General features: G+C 35.7%; 1 protein-coding gene across 10 annotated transcripts in view; it reads right to left on the bottom strand.

Annotated features, from left to right (window-relative positions):
* The window catches only part of DNAH5 (dynein axonemal heavy chain 5), a 132874-nt gene that overhangs the window by 32398 nt on the left and 84031 nt on the right, over positions 1-16445 (bottom strand). For all 10 annotated transcript variants that reach the window (XR_002435124.1, XR_002435125.1, XR_002435126.1 and 7 more), the window contains 10 exons: positions 14925-15138; positions 14058-14281; positions 12799-12994; positions 10029-10201; positions 7479-7609; positions 4959-5112; positions 4101-4368; positions 2917-3148; positions 1214-1328; positions 798-974 (listed from right to left, as the gene is read on the bottom strand). Coding sequence is in view for 7 of the 10 variants with exons in the window: in XM_021386852.1 (XP_021242527.1) it covers positions 798-974; positions 1214-1328; positions 2917-3148; positions 4101-4368; positions 4959-5112; positions 7479-7609; positions 10029-10201; positions 12799-12994; positions 14058-14281; positions 14925-15138 (1884 nt within the window). In the remaining 3 variants the exon portion in view is untranslated. The remainder of the gene's footprint in view (positions 1-797; positions 975-1213; positions 1329-2916; positions 3149-4100; positions 4369-4958; positions 5113-7478; positions 7610-10028; positions 10202-12798; positions 12995-14057; positions 14282-14924; positions 15139-16445) is intronic.

Below are 16445 nucleotides of genomic sequence, written 5' to 3'. Positions count from 1 at the left end.
CTTTGCCTGCGGCCTTTCAACCAATTCCTTATCCACCAGGTGGTCTACCTGTCAAATCTACATCTCTCCAATTTGGACATAAGGATGTGGTGGGGGACCATGTCAAAGGCCTTGCACAAGTCCAAGTAAATTACACTGGTTGCCTTCCCTTTGTCCAGCAATGACATCATTCCATCATAGAAGGCCACCAGATTGGTTAGGCATGACCTTCCCCTGGTGAAGCCATGCTGGCTGTCTCGGATCACACACTCATTCCTCATGCGATCTAGCATGTCATCCAGGAGGATCTGTTCCATGATCTTCCCAAGGACAGAGGTGAGATTCACCAGCTTGTAGCTCCCCTGGTCCTCCTCACTCCCTTTTTTATAAATGGGAGGTGACCCTTTTTCCAGTAACCCGGGACCTCACCTGACAGCCACGACTTTTCAAATATGATGGAGAGCGGCTTTTTTAACATCCCTCGCCAAGTTCGGTTCTGCCTGTGCCTTGGCTTTCCTGATCCCATGTCTGCAAGTCCAGACGGCATCCCTGTATTCTTCCCAGGTGATACACCCTTGTTTCCAAAGCTTGTATGTACCTTTACCCTCCGTTTGCCCATCAGGTCCTTGCTAAGCCATGCTGGTTTCCTGCCTCCTCTGCCCGCTTTCTTATTCAGAGGGACGGAGATCTCTTGTGCTCTCAGAAAGTCATCTGACAATCGAGGAGTTACACAGTACATCTGACACCTTACATGTTTTGAAAGCACATTTTCTTAGGGGGAAAAGATGTTATACTCAGTCCAAGGTTTTAGTACTAACCTGTAAGGCTGCTTCTGCCTCTTCCAAAGCAGGCTTAGCAGCTTCTAATTTTTCTTCAGCAACAGCTTTGTCAACTGAGATGCTGTCTACAATAGCTTGGGCTTTGTCTTTCACTTTCTGAACTTCAGCCTTCACTTTCTCAGCAGCCTGTGCTTTTACAGTAACTTCCTTCAATACCTAGAATGAAAATTCACAAACTACATATTAAATAAAATACCTTGCTGGAAGAATCTATATTTTTTTGTAACATTTGATCTGTTGAATTCAATTTCCAGAATCAGAATGTTAAAAAAAAAGATGGGTTTTGTTCTCACTTTTTTAAGCTTCCATTGTCGCTTTTTTTCCCATAACCTAACTTCTTTTTACACAAAAAAGTAAAAAAATCTAAGTGCAATATACTTTAAGTCTGTACATACCATGTCAGCTTTTTCATTGGCAATCTGAAGCTCCTTTTCTTTTACCTCCAGCTCTTTGCTTAGAGCAGCCACTGACTCAGAGGCCTCTTTCAATTTTTCCAGCCCAGTATTAACTCTGGAGTTAAAAAGCAAAAATAAAAATAGGAAGTACATAATTCCTTCTATAATTTACACTCTCCTTTTCAAATTATTGGAAGATATTGGATATTCATTGGTAGAATGAATCAGATGGACTGAATACCAAAAGATGTCTTACACAAAACATAAAATTTGTTCAGAAACTTCCACACACACTTCTGTTGTTTTCAGAATCAAGAAACAATAAACAATTATCTCAAGAAAGTATAAGACATGAAATATTCCACACTTCTAATTCAAAGTTAAAGCCTTTATTATCACATTAAAATCCTATATATTGGCTCCATTTATTTCATTAACCCCACTGAGCTCCAACCTGATACTCACAGGTCTGACTCAGCAGAAAGCATTTTGTGATCACTAGGATACTGGTAATTTTTTAGAAATTCTGAGACTTCTCAAATCACTATTTCTTGTTTGAAGAGGATATTCAAAAGATTAATAAAATCAAAACATCAAAATAAAGACCAAGCAAGAGAGATTAACAGGAAAATAGCACTGAGATAACACTTCTCTCACTGAGTATTAAAATGCCTTCAACAGTGTTTTCTTTCAACCAAAATGTAAGTACTCGTATACAGACTCTTCAAACAAGTTTATGTGTAAGCTAGGAAAATAGATTTGGAACAGCAGAGACAGAAAGAATTACAGATGTAGCAACCGCGAAGTCTACACAGGACAGGAACAGGTTAAAAAAATATATAACATATAAAGACTGACCTTTGCTAAAGTCCTTCAGTCTATGCAATTAAGGTGAAGTGAAACAAATTGATGAGTATGGAATAATCTGGTGCATTTTAACTTCAGAAGGTATAAGGCTGGGCTGGATATCTCCCCGTTTTAAAAGTCTTCATTGATACCATGAAGATTACTAATTCAATTTGATTTTGAAGCCAAAGAGCATTTCAATGTGAAATAAATTAGTCTGAGTATTGTTTAAAGACTTTCAGGTCTTTGTGACAGTCTTTCACAATCAAGAAGATAGGTTTTCTTAAGTGTGATGCCAACTGATACACTAAATGCTAATTTTACATTCTAGTTGAGCATTTCTGACGTGAGGTTAAATCTGCTATAAAAACTATAGTTTTATAGTTTAATAAAGTGTCTGAAAAGGAGAATTAATATATCAAAAACACTAGATAATCCATAAGCAAAGGCTCAATAATCTAAGTTACACTATGTTCTTTTTACCTGTTCATATCAGAAAAATACAAGTGTTTAACAGGAAAACAGAAGTTGTTCTCAGGTAAATCAAATTTTATTGTGAATTTGTTATCAGGTAACATGCAGATGTTTTCATTTATTCATTAAAAATACATGTTAATAGTCCATATTTACCTCTTTCCACCACCTTGTTCTTCAGTGCATCACTACCAGGTAGTGATTTAAGCTATGTGTCAAGAGCATCTCTAATATTTGTTCAAGTAACACCTTTACATTATTTTAGGAAACCTCAAAGAACACTTTTGCTATGCAAAGAGACCAGGCAGGCATTGAAATAAGTACATCAGAATATATCTGAGGGAGAAAACAACAAAAAGACAGTAGTAAACTGAGCATTATACCTGTTTGCTAATGTCTGCAGTTCTGCACGTTTTTCTTCGTATGTAGTTTTATAACCCTGAATAAAAGACAGATAAGATTTGGGAGTCACGTGTGTAGAACGTCTATATCTTTGGAAGTAATCAGAACACTTCTCCGCCACTCCATCCTGGAATGAGCCCATACACTGCACAATTTCTCTCTTTGTCTCAGCAGTGCAGTCCATATCATAGGAGGACAGGAAATGTTCAGATACTTAGAAAAAGAAGAAAAGAATAAATGTAAGTAAATGTTCAGGAACTACTTTTAGTTTATAAACAAAGCAATCAATATTCATACTCCTTATCATGACAAGCAGAAGTATTTCACCTAACTTAAATCTTCATCTCATAACAGTAATTGATCTGTCCACCACTTACTCATGTATATTTAGTTCAATATGTGTCTAAACTTTAAACAGCATTACACTTTTAACACTTCCCTCTCCAATATTTTGTCATTTAAATGATAGTATTGATTACACACACCAGGTAATAGCTCCAGAGAAGAGAATACCTCTGGAAGTGAAGTCTTTATACTAAGGTTATTGGCAATCTGAGATTCATCTTATCGTTATCTTCTATAAATTCAATTTTGAACGTAAAGAAGAATTACCAGTCAGTTTATTGACAGCTGATACATGGGAAATACTATTACATTGCATCAATGAGATACAATGTCAAGTTCACATAGCTTCTGAAACCCTGGTCTTCCTCAGTCTGCACCAGGAGATTCTTAAATTATTCCATACATCTCTGTAAAAAACATATAGCCAAGGATCTGTTACCCTTTCATCTCCAAAACATACATCTACTACTTCTCTGTGAACCTGTCCAACTGCCAGCTACCATGAACTGGGGTAACCACAGCCTCCCTCTGTATGCCTCACCACACACATAGTCACCAAGTTTCTTTGGTGGTATTTTGCTTTCTTTAACAATGCTTTAAGTTATTTTTAAGGAGAATTTTTCTTCTTCATAGCCTTTCTTCTGTCAAAAACATTTTAACAGTTTAATACAGCAAGAAGAAAACATTTATATACAATTTTTCAACTAAGTAAATTTATTCTGCCAGTGTGCTGGCAAAACAAGCTTTGTTTGCATTCAAAAGAACTTCATGACCATCAAACTCAGAATTAAATATCCGCAAAGAAAAAACCTACACCTACCAGCCACTAGAGCATCCTTAGGCCACCGGCTGAACCAATCTATAGTGCATCCAGAAATGAGAGCAGGGAACTTCAAGGCCCTGTTTCGGAACTTTTCACCTACTGGTGAAAAGCAAAGAACCACATGAAGGTTCCGACAGACTCGAGTCATGAAGTAGTCATACAGAATCTCACTGGTTGGAGGTCTACGTGGATGATCCTTTTTGAAGGTGGGTATGAGGTCACTAAGGATTTCATCTATTTCATCACGAGCAAATAAGTTTGACACCTTTGAGAAAAGAGAAGGTTTTTTTCATATTGTAGGAGATGACCCAAAAGAGAATATATAAACATGCAATTGATTTATACATAGGCTTTCAGGAAGGAACACCCATTTCAGACACTGAAGTTTTTAGGACCTAACCCACTTCTTTCAACAAGAACGTTTTTCTGAAGTGACTCCATTAAACACACTGAAATCTAATTTGCTGTAAAAGTAAAATCCATTATTTCACATGAAAAATAAAGCAATTATAAAAATAAAATAAAATAAAAATAAAAAAAATAAAATACAAACAAAAAAAGTCATCCTACCCATTCTGAATGCAAATTTACCATATAAAAACTAACTGCACATTAATGAGATTCTTAATCTACTATATAGTTTTATTAAGCTTCAGTGATGTTCCATGAGTCTCAATATTTTTTATAATAGTTATCATGTCCTGGACAGTTTATCAACAAACTTAACAGGGTCTGACTAAGACAATTTCTCTGTATGGAATGATGATGCTCATTCATTAAAATAGATTCAGTTATTTTGCTTCAGAATTATAAAGTTAAAAAAGCAAATAAAAAGATCATGAGAAAGCATCCTACCTCTCCCGATGACAGAACATTATTCAGGTATTCCAAGAAAGACTCATCTTTGACCTCATTGTCTGTAAAGAGAAAACATATGCCCCTCCCTTGCAATCCTGAAGTTCTGTACAGAAGTTTCAGATCTTCCATCAAGTTTGAAGAGTTGTACGATCTACAGAAGAAGAGTCATATTAAGGTTCACTCCCTTTAAAAATGGTTTCTGGGTAAAACAAAAAGAACTAGAAAACTTAAATAAGAAACAATTTCTTGGAACTTTGTGGATGTATACCACCTACAAATGCATGTAGTACAGTGCAGGGTACTGTATAAAGACACAGTGTAAAGATAACTTTACACTGTCAATATTCCTTCTCACTCAGTGAAACATATGAAAAAGTTAACTACTCCAAAGAAGATAAAAGCTTAGACTCATCATAGAAAATCAATCAAATTTAGCCAGTCTGGAAGATTTTCATGACTTTACACTTTAGGCCAGACATGTCCAACCCGCAGCTCACAGGCCACCACATGTGGCCCAGCTCAGCTCACAATGTGGCCCGCACCCCCTTCTCCCATGTCATCATGGTGGTGGCTCTGCCTCGCCAAGCAGCCCAGCCCAGACACAGGACACAAGACACAGGGAAGACACAGTGCAGTGCTGACAAATAATATGGCACTGTGCAAGGAAATCATGTCAGTTTTCAAAGATTACAATTTTAAAAGACATTATATGCAGAAGTATGCTGCCAAATTCGATAAAAGTGTGTCATCTCAACAAAATATTTTTTAAAAAGTTAAAACTCAAGCAAACTGTTATAAAAGCTAGTCACATGATAGCAAATCTGATTGCAAAAAAAATCAAAACCATTTCCTGCTGGTGAGTTTGTTAAGTCTGTTAAAAAAAAAAAAAAACCAACAGATTTTTCTAAAATCTGTTTGTCTCACCAGACTGTAGCCAAGTGAGCTGAAGAAATAGGAAAATCTAACAAAAAAAAATTGAAGAGTAAAGCTGCTAATTTCAAACTTTATGCTTTGGCAATAGATGGAAGTACTGATGTTGCAGATACAGCTCAACTTGCCGTTTTCATTTACAGGTATAGGTAACAAATATAATGACACTGAAGAAATGGCTTATTTGGTGCCACTGAAAGACATAACTAAATTTCCTGATTTGTATGAAACAGTAAAAAAAATAGCTACTGATGGTGCCCCAGTGATGTTGGTAAAAAAGAGGGACTTATAAAATTAATAGAAGAGGACACAATTACCACCAGTACCTCACATTTCATGAAATATCACTGCATCAGATAACAAGAAAATTTACATGCAAAAAATTTAAAAATAGATAATGTCATCCCAATTGTCATCAAAGCTGTGAATTTTGTAAAGTCCAAGGGGTGAATCATCACCAATTCTACAAGTTCCTTAGGAGTATGGATACTGATTATGAGGAACATCATTTGCTTTTCTGAAGTAAAGGTAAAATGCTATAAAGATTTTGTGATCTGCAAACTGAAATCAAGCCATTTATGGAATCAAAAGGAAAATTTGTGCCAGAACGTGAAGATTAAAAATGCCTCACGGATTTAGCATTTTTGGTGGATTTCACCACTCATTTAAATGAGTTAAGCATGTGTATTCAAGGTGAAAATCACCTTATCTGTGCTATGTTTCAGACAATAACAGTGTTTGAAATGAAACTTAAGTTATGGCAAGCTCAAGTTACAGCAAATAATTTCATGCATTTTGATACATTGGCTAAACACAGCCCTATGAACAATAAAAAATACGCAGGTGTGCTTTGGTACAGGAATTTAAGAATAGGTTTCAAGATTTACAAAATACTGTCTTTTTTTATATTTGTGACTCCATTTTCAGTCAACATATATACATAACTTGCAAATTTTGTACATGGAATGTACAGAGTTGCAATCAGACATTCAACTGAAAGAAAAATTCAGTCATGTCTCTTTACCAGACTTTCATAAGCACCATCTTGCCAGGGAAAATATCTCTTGCTTCATAGTCATGCCTTATTCATGTCATCAATTTTTGGCAGTATTCACATTTGTGAACAATTATTGTCAAGGATGAAGCACAGGAAGAGTAATATTTCATTAAAAATCTCTGACAAACACCTTGAGGACTCACAAGAAATGGCAACCACTGCCATCAAACCAGCCAGATACATTAGTTTCACAAAAACAAGGTCAAACATCCCTCTAGCTTTATGTTTTTGCTGCTCTCTTTTTTTTATGTTTTAATAAAAAATACATTAAAAATAAATTTTATTACTTATTATGCATTAAATATATACATTAAATTTATCATATGTTTTACATGCCACCCAAGGCAATTCCTGATCACTGAATGCGGCCCAGGCAAGCCAAAACGTTGGACAACCCTGTTTTACGCAATAGCACTCAGCCCATGTCATGCTTATTCTTTCTCCCACTGCAGAGACTAGAAACCTGTTTTATTTATAGGAGAACTTCAGTGAGGAAGTACTTATTTGCTTAAATTTTAGTTTATGCTTACCGACTTAACATGACCTGGAATGTATCATAGCCAGATATGAACGATGCTAGTCTTGTCAAGCTCTGCTTTCCTGAGCCACCAACTCCAACTAAAAGAGCATTTCCACGAGGAGTACGAATCACTCGAGAAATCTGTATAAGATTACAGTCATTTATTGCTAAAACATGTAACAGTTGTACACCCAAAAATCCAGTGCTACTGCAATAATAAAATTATATTAGAAATGCAGAACAAGTCAAAATTTTAAGCTTGCATTCAAGGATTCCATACTACTATTAATATACCCTATGACCATTTTCACTTTGAAATATTTTCTGTAAATCTTCCAGTAGCAACCACTTTATTCCATCACTGCAAACTTTCAGCTATCAATAGAACTGCATTTCACACTACCAAAAAGCACAAACAAATCACAGTAGTGATGGGCTACCACAGTATGAAAGATTATTAAAATTGGGAACTAAATTATAATTTCCCCCATATAATACCCCTGAACAACTTAAGTAAGACTTTAGCCTTCTTCATTGTAGCCAGAAAAATAAGTTGTACCAGAGCTACTAAATTCAGGAAGAACCACACACTCCACAGTAGGTAAAAATATGGCCTTTATAATCAAACTTCTTATCAGTATAAATATTTTATATCTGCGGAAAATTCAACAAATAGATCCCCCTCTCCCACTTTGTTATATCTCTTTTAAAGTAGGAGGTTGTATTTACATACTACTCCACATTTCTCTTTGGTTTATCACAGTGTGCTGTAAACAAACAGACTCTTTACAATTCAGAGCAAATGCATTCTCAGTGCTGTGAACTGTGTGGAGAAGCTGTTCCACTCTCCACAGTCAAAAAAACACCAGAAAATCTGAAGATAGGTAGAAGACGTTGTCCTATGCTAAGAAAATATGCCCTTAGCACAAGAGAGGACCTTGCTCCATATCTCATCAATTGCAGTGAGCACATATTTGCAGCACAGAGCAGTCTGCACTCATTTCTGGAACAGCACACAGCCCCTCAAACAACCCAGCTGGTTAGCATCCAGTTTCCTCTGCACAAGCAATGATGAACAGCATTTGTTTCTGTTCTCTTTATTTTATTTGATGACTCTCTGATGCTCTTAGAATACCATCACGCCAATAAGCAGTCAGATACTTATTTACTTGCATTTCCTGTAACTGACTTTTTCTCACATTATTAAAAATAGGCATATAAAATTCCCACAGTTTTAAATCATATATGTCATTTATTACGCACAACATACTTGTTACTTTTTTCATAGGTTAACATTTACAAGAAAAGATAAAATGAAATGTGAACGTTTATTTTAAGCATAGCTAGTATTTAACCCATAAAAGTAAATAGATTTGAACACCACCCTTGGAATATTACTGATCACTTCAATTATGTCTTCTAATTCTCTTCCTGGCAGAGGCACACAAACTGTAAATTCAGAAGCTTTTTTCTCTGGTTAAGATATTATTCAACCTTAACTCATTTAAGTGATGCCATGTCAGCTCAGATTAGGCGTTACCTTAACTGTGTTCACTCATCTTTCTCTGACAGGCTGTCTCAAGTCTAGCTAAGGTGTAGAGCTCAGGGCTGTAGAGCTGTAAATGCTGCTTTCAAGAATATGGGATCAGAAAAGCACTATCTAATCATCTTATCCAAGAGAATGTTAAGATAATTATTCAGGTAGTTATCACCTAGCTAACCAGCAAAGCGATTCTTTAAGACAGAAAAGATAGGTTAAAAACAACAGCAACAAAAGATTGGAATAAAGCAGAAATTTTATAAGTGTGAGGATAATTCAACAATCTACCTAAAAATTTCCTGAGCAGAACATCATCTATTTTTCAGGTAAGACCTTAAAACAACTCTTATGAACTGACAAGAAGCCAAAATAACATTCAGTTTTTAAATTTTTATAAGAAATATCAAAAACCTCAATATGTCATTGAGAAATGGTAGTTTGTCTCAGTTAAAAAAAAAAAAGAAAAGAAAAGAAAAACCTCCTTCTCTTTTGTATGAAACCTATTCTATGTGAACAATCCTATCAAGCTGAGCTGTGCTAAAAATTATGGTCAGGTCCAATCGCTACTCAAAGGAATTTTCAAAGAAGAGAGCATACCGGGGATATACAAAGGAAGTTTGGAGTACATTTATTCCTGTTCTGCTGTGCATACTCCTTCATCAGCAACCAATTATGTCCTAACTTGATCTTTATTTCACTCATTCCAAAGAGAGGAAAAGCTCTTAGAAGAATTAATAAGAAGAAATGTTGAGAGAGAGTTAGAATACTTAGGAACATGATCTCAGTAGACATAAAAGATAGATATAAAAGAATGGTTCCATCTGAAGAAGAGCTGAGTTTTTAATACTTGGTCAGAAGGTGAAAGACAAAATAGCAAAAAATGATCTGCTTCAATAATAGAAGTAATTTGCCCTGATTCGTGCATACCTTCATTCATTTTTAAACACAACTGAATTAATACGTGCTGAGGACAAGTGAAAAACAGTAAGAGCAACAACAAATTGCAAACCAAGATTGTACCTTTACTAAGTGAACCATAGCATCCTCAAAGAAAACCAGGTCCATTCCAGTACCACGGACATTCTCATTGTATGTTTGTAAAAACATATTTAAACAATTCCGTAACTGATGAAAGCAGTAAACTGGCTCATAAATTTTGGGAATCTTTAAATCAACTTCATCTGATTTTTCACCTAGAACAAAAAGCACGTAATGGAACCTCAGTAGTTTAAATGACTGAGGGAGGTACAATGTAGGAATGAGCAAGGGAAGTTAACTAAAAGTCTCTGGACATTCAAAACTAGCTTTATTATACATAATATTTCATATTAGATATACATATGACAGTGCTGCCTATACTTTCCTATATGGAACAATAAAGTTCAGCTACTTAATTCTTAAAAAACGGCAAAAAAAACCCTGTCCTTTCTCTGCCTCTGAAACCTGAATAGTGAAAATCTGAAAATAACACAGATGCTAGAAGCAGTAGTAGCAATGGAGAATAAAGGTAAATAAATATTGTAGTTAAAAATCTATTTTTGTAAAAGAAAAACATTCTAAGCCGATTAAATCATTTCAGTGGTTAAAAAAATTACTACTAAAATGAATCATTCACACACACAAAGAAATGTACATTCACTGTGAAAAGGCATATATTTGCTTCAGCAAGGGATCTGAAAACCACAGAGAACTTTCGAGACACTTCCCAGTTGAGAGAAAAGGAGGAAATTGTGCTGCTATCTTGTATTTCCATTCATAGGCATCAATCATGCCTAAAGGAGACCTGCCTTAGACTAGTCAAAATTGTAACAGCAAATAGGATCACAGAATGGCAGAGGTTGGAAGTGACTTCTGGAGGTCATCTGGTCAAAAATCTAGCTTAGTCAGGGCCACCTAGAACCCAGGACCACATCTAAATGGCTTTTTAGCATCTGAATATTTGAATAATCCAGATGTAAATAAGTTTCTTAAAAGTTGAATGAGACATTTAAACAACTTACTCAGATATTGATAACGAACTAATAAGGAATACAGCAAGGAGTTAAACAATAGTGATGTTTTTACACTGTTGAACCATTTAAGAGAATTACGCAATTTAATTGTGTTCCTACAGTTTTAACAGTAATGAAAAAAGACAGCATGATCAAGTACCAGACCTAAGAAAGAGCAGCCATTTAAATTATTTACAGAGGCAGCAATGGTAATATATTGTTTTAAACTCTTCTCTAGCTCCAGGATTCAGAATTACAATTACTAAATTGTAACATCAGAATTTATTGATAAAAAACACATTTGAACAGCTTGAGGGTCTGTAGAACTCTAACACCTCTAATGATTTTTGTGACACTAAGGTCTGAAGGCTGATGTTTGGATCACTTCATCTCAGGTCTCTCAGGGACAAATACATTGCGATAGTACAAACCAAAGAAATACAGGGCATGTATGTCAACTTATTGCTAGCCTGAGCATAACATTGTTCAAAATTGATGTCAGATGAATATTCTATGTATTTAAGAGCTCAGAAATTCAGTTCTGGCTGTTATACTTCATCATAATGAGCAATACTGAATTCCATTACAGGGACAATTAAAACAAAATTACCATTTTTATGCTAATCTCGTAAAGCCAAAACAGGAAGAGGCTCTCAAGACTGCCAAACATACTGAAGACAAAACACACTCTTTCTAAACAGAGGCCTCCTACTTTGTACTTTCATAAAATTTCATTCCAGAAGGAATATTACTCAGGCAGGTATAGTTAAATAGTAATGAAAGAGTCTGAGAAATACATCCTTCTTTTCACATTCATTTTTCAGATCAATGTAATGCCTTCTAATTTAAATTTCCACACTAAAAGTCACTCGTCAGTCTCTCAGTATGTATTCTGACTTACATTTCAGTCTTCTCCACATTCTCACAGTTTCCATGTAATTTAAAGATGTATTTGGCTACCTTCTCACACCAGATTGATTTCTACTTGCATTTGATTCCTTTTACTGATATATTTCCTATCCTTTAGTCTCCTTTTGTCACTCCTTTCAACTTCAGTTATCCAAGGAGAGATTTAAGTATCATTTAACCAGTTATGCTAACCTTTTGTTGCTTCCACTACCCACCAATACAAAGGACATGAACAGATAATTGAATCATCCAGTAGTTTAATAATGACTTTCACCAAATCCCCCCAAAATCTTATTTTCCGTTCTTTTTTACTACTGAGAAATATTCCTGGGTTATTTAGCTAACTGGGTCTGCAGCACAATTTTTATTTGAAATAAACAAGGACATTGTTATAAGCCAGATGGATAATCCAAGAGGTTTTACTAGTACTCCAGAGAATTTGAAATAATACTAATTCATTACAAAATAATATACTGTGTATTTTCCAAAAAGTACTGGGTAAGCTCAGAACCGCTATTCACACACCAGATCTCTGTGTTAGCTAGAATGCTATGTTTTATCTAGTACTGCAACCCAATTCAAATCACTCATAGAACACTTCTTTCATCATTTTAGAATAAGCAGCTCATATTTGCTATTTGCCAGTTTTACTCACCTTGATGGAAACAGAAACAAGACTCTTCGATACAGATTATTTGGATATAAATATGGACTTAAAATCCCATAAGCATGTTCCAACAAATTATAGTATCTGGTAACATATGTAAGACCTACCTTCAAAGTCACTGGACAAGACAGCCACACTGTCAGTATACCCCTACTGTGTATTTTTAAATTGTATCCCTTTCCCTATTCCTGCCATCACAATGACTACCACAGTCCAAACTTACCAGTTCTTTGAGGTACATCTCTTAGGAAGTCAACAAAGAATGCATCAATTTCAGGATTCAGCAAAGCATGTTTTCCTTCAAATTCCTCCTCAATGAGTTTTGCCACAGCTGTGTCAAACCACTTTACATCTTCCAAGGTTGTGAAACGATCAGCAATAACACTCTTACATTCATGCTTCCACAATTTTATCAGTACCTTTTTACAAAAACAAAACAAAAAAAACCTCCATGATTTCAATCAGATGAGGCTTGCAATAAAGCTATGTCAGTGAAAAAACATGCTTTTAAAATATTTTTAAAACCATATTAAAATTGGAGAAGAAACAGTGGTATGTTTGGTTTTAATCAGCAGAGAGATCTTAGACATCTCATTCAACCCAATAACACTTTAATTTTATAGCCAGTTAACTGTACAAAAAGCCTTTATATAGTATTCCAAACCAGAGCATATATAACTATTTAAGATTTTATTTCTGTAGCCCTAAGACAAGCTCTATACATGGTAACAAGTGTTTATACATTAATAAACCATTTTTGTAACTGACTGCTCTCTAAGTGGAAGTTTGGTGGAAATAATAGCATCACAGCATGAATAAGTTCACACCAAATTCAGAAACACAGATGTCACTCCCAGTAACAAATCCAAAACAGAGAGAAGAAAACGTATAGGTGTTTATGTTATTATTTCACCAAATTCAATACACCTTTCAAATCCTTGTATTTGGCCAGATGATGGAGAAGAAAACCTAACAGGTTTTTAATTCTAGCAGTGATTACCATAACCATTGTTTTTCCAGTATTTCATGTTTCGCTGCTCAAAAACCTAAATTACTTTTCCTTAAAATACTTGAAGGAGAAATGATGCATAAAGTATTTAGTTTTTCTGGAGGAGAGGTGAAATACGGAAAAAAAAAAAAAAGAATCATTACGACTTGTTATTTCCTCTTGTTTTTAAACTGAAATCCAGATGTTAGTTGTTAGACAAGTATTAGGCAGCGACTTATTTGCTCCTTGCTTTTAAATAAGCATCAGCCATTCTAAATAAGCATTAGTCAGTAACAGTACAAGTAAACAGATGCTAACCCTCTTCTGTCAAAAAAGTTCAACTTATAGTCAGGAAATGAAGTTCTCATTTCAGGTGGCTCCCTCAAAAAAAGCTGAAGAATGTTTTTCAATCAAAAATGATATTTTCTAATGTAATTCTAATGCCACCTAATTATGAGCTAACCATGACAAAACCACTGATGCGCCGCACTTACCTTTGGTTCATTGATCACTTCTGATGTAGCGTTCAGCATTCCTTGCCAAATTCTTGAGAGATCTCGAAGGTTGAAGACATAATGGAACTTGGCAGGTGTGGGGAGCATTTTCAGCTTGGTAACCTGCCACAGCCTGCGGGTCAGCGGCACTAGCTTGGCTACTGTTTCTTTTACATCTTCTGAAAATCCTCGCTCACTACAATAGTGCCCTTCTCCAATTACACCTTTGGATAAGAAAATTGCCAAATGACAGGTTTTATAAAATACATTACTGCAACATCAAGGGCTATCATCTTTTCAAGCAGATCTATTCCTTTTTTTTTTTGACCCCTGAGATCTATTTTAACTTGATGAAAAGGCTTCCCAGTCTTCCTTTCTCTAATCTTGATTCACTTGGTGTTACAGCATCTTGTGCCACAAACACACCAGACATTTAGCTCTTAATTAACAAGCCTCTAAAAATCTACTTTAGTCTACCAAAATAGCTTACGAGCTTAGCTGTTGTATAGTGAATCACTTCTCTGAGACCTCTGTGATCCTGTCTTTTTGTGTAAGCCTTGTCACTAGCTCCTTGTTATTAGCACCAATAGCACCTTTGCAATTCTCCAGCATTGTCACCAAGACAAGGAGCAGCCTTCATGCCATTTCTCCTTAACCTTGGCATACCGATAGATTCTAAGGTCTAAAAAATTACAGATCAATAAAGTTGCAGGTGCAGAGAGATTACTGAAGGAAAATGCACTGGTAAGCAAATTAGAGAGGGATTAAACTTCAATGCTAATAATAATGTTTATACATAGAGGGGTAAAGAAAAAAACAACTACTATTTTCAAAAATGCGATGGATACAAAGCTAATTTTTCTTTACCAAAAATTTTGTCAATAGATGAATTAGAAGGCAGAGTACAGTTGAACACAGAAAACTGTCTCTTGAGTCTCTGTGGAATGTCATTGCGACCTCCTCCAGGATGGATCATGGCAGCCAAAAACTGAATGTCCACAATGTTGGTAAATTCTCCAGGCTTTTCCAGATTATACAGTCCATTCTGTTCCATGAGCTGCCTAACTATCTCATTAGTGACCTGTAAAATAACCAGGTAGTATGTAACATAACACGAGAAAATGGAATAGAAAACCTACTTCTGTACTTGAATGTCCCAATATAGAATATAAACATTATTTTCTCTCTAAAACCCTTACTTTTTGGTTTGTTTGTTTGTTTCTGTAGAAAAAATGCACTGCTAGGAATACACATATTTAGACTGCCCTTTTCACTGATCATTTCTATGAAGAAGAATCCTGGTGGAAGAAGAGAATTCCTAACTTAATGTTAATCCCTCATATCTCAGTTCAGTCTCACTTGAATACTGCCTGATTTCCAATACAACAGTATTGGAAACTGTTCCAATACTTCTCCCTTTTAACATAAAATTTCCAGTTTATTCAAGCCCAACCTGATCTTTATATGTTGCATGCGATACCAAGTACTTTGATGAAATTTCCATGTGTAACAACTACAAGCGTGGTTTTTCAAGCTGTAAATATTGGATTACTTCCATAAAAAGCAATGCAAGATTCCTTTCTTCAGACATAAATGAAGAGCCCTGCTTCATAATATAGAGAGTAAATTAGAGGAGTATACTTCTCTAGAAATTCTAACATTTCATTTCCAGTGCAGTATACTTTAGAAGTACCTTGCCAATGCAGATAATGATTACTTCAATTTTTTTCAAAAGCAGACAGTTCTTACCTGTCAAATTCACAGTATTTTAATTATGATCTACACAGCCAATTTGCTAGCATGATTTGTGTGCCAAGAGTTTTTTTTCTAACTGAAGGTTTTCAATTTTGTGAGCAATAAATGAATGTCATTAAAAAAAAGTGTTAAAATTATACAGCCATGTTTCAAGAAGTACCCAACTGCCTAATTGTGCTTCCCCAGGGCTCAGTTCTAAGGCCAGTGATACGGATGCAGGATTGGAGTGCATCCTCAACAAACTTGCTGATGATATTAAACTTGGAGGTGCTGTTAACTCTCTGGAGTACCCAGAGGCCTTGCAGAGGGACCTAGACAGATTGGAACACTGGTTGATTAGCAACAGCATGAACTACAGTGATGGAAAATGACAGGTTCTACACCTCGGACAGAGCAATTCCAGATTCAGGCACAGATGGGAGACGAGTGGCTGGAAAGCAGCTTAGCAGGAAGGGGTCTGGATGTGCTGGTGACAGCAGCTCAGCAAGAGCCAGCAGTGTGCCCTGTAAGCCCAGGGGCAAGCTGCATTCTTGCGTGCATTAAACACAGCACAGCCAGCCAGCCAGAAGAGTTGATTCTCCCACTGTATTTAGTGTTGGCATGGCCTTGACAATGCTATTGAATATTGTGTGT

Source organism: Numida meleagris, chromosome 2 (assembly GCF_002078875.1).
Source record: "Numida meleagris isolate 19003 breed g44 Domestic line chromosome 2, NumMel1.0, whole genome shotgun sequence".
Classification (NCBI taxonomy): Eukaryota; Metazoa; Chordata; class Aves; order Galliformes; family Numididae; genus Numida; species Numida meleagris.
This window is presented reverse-complemented; position numbering and strand designations above follow the sequence as displayed.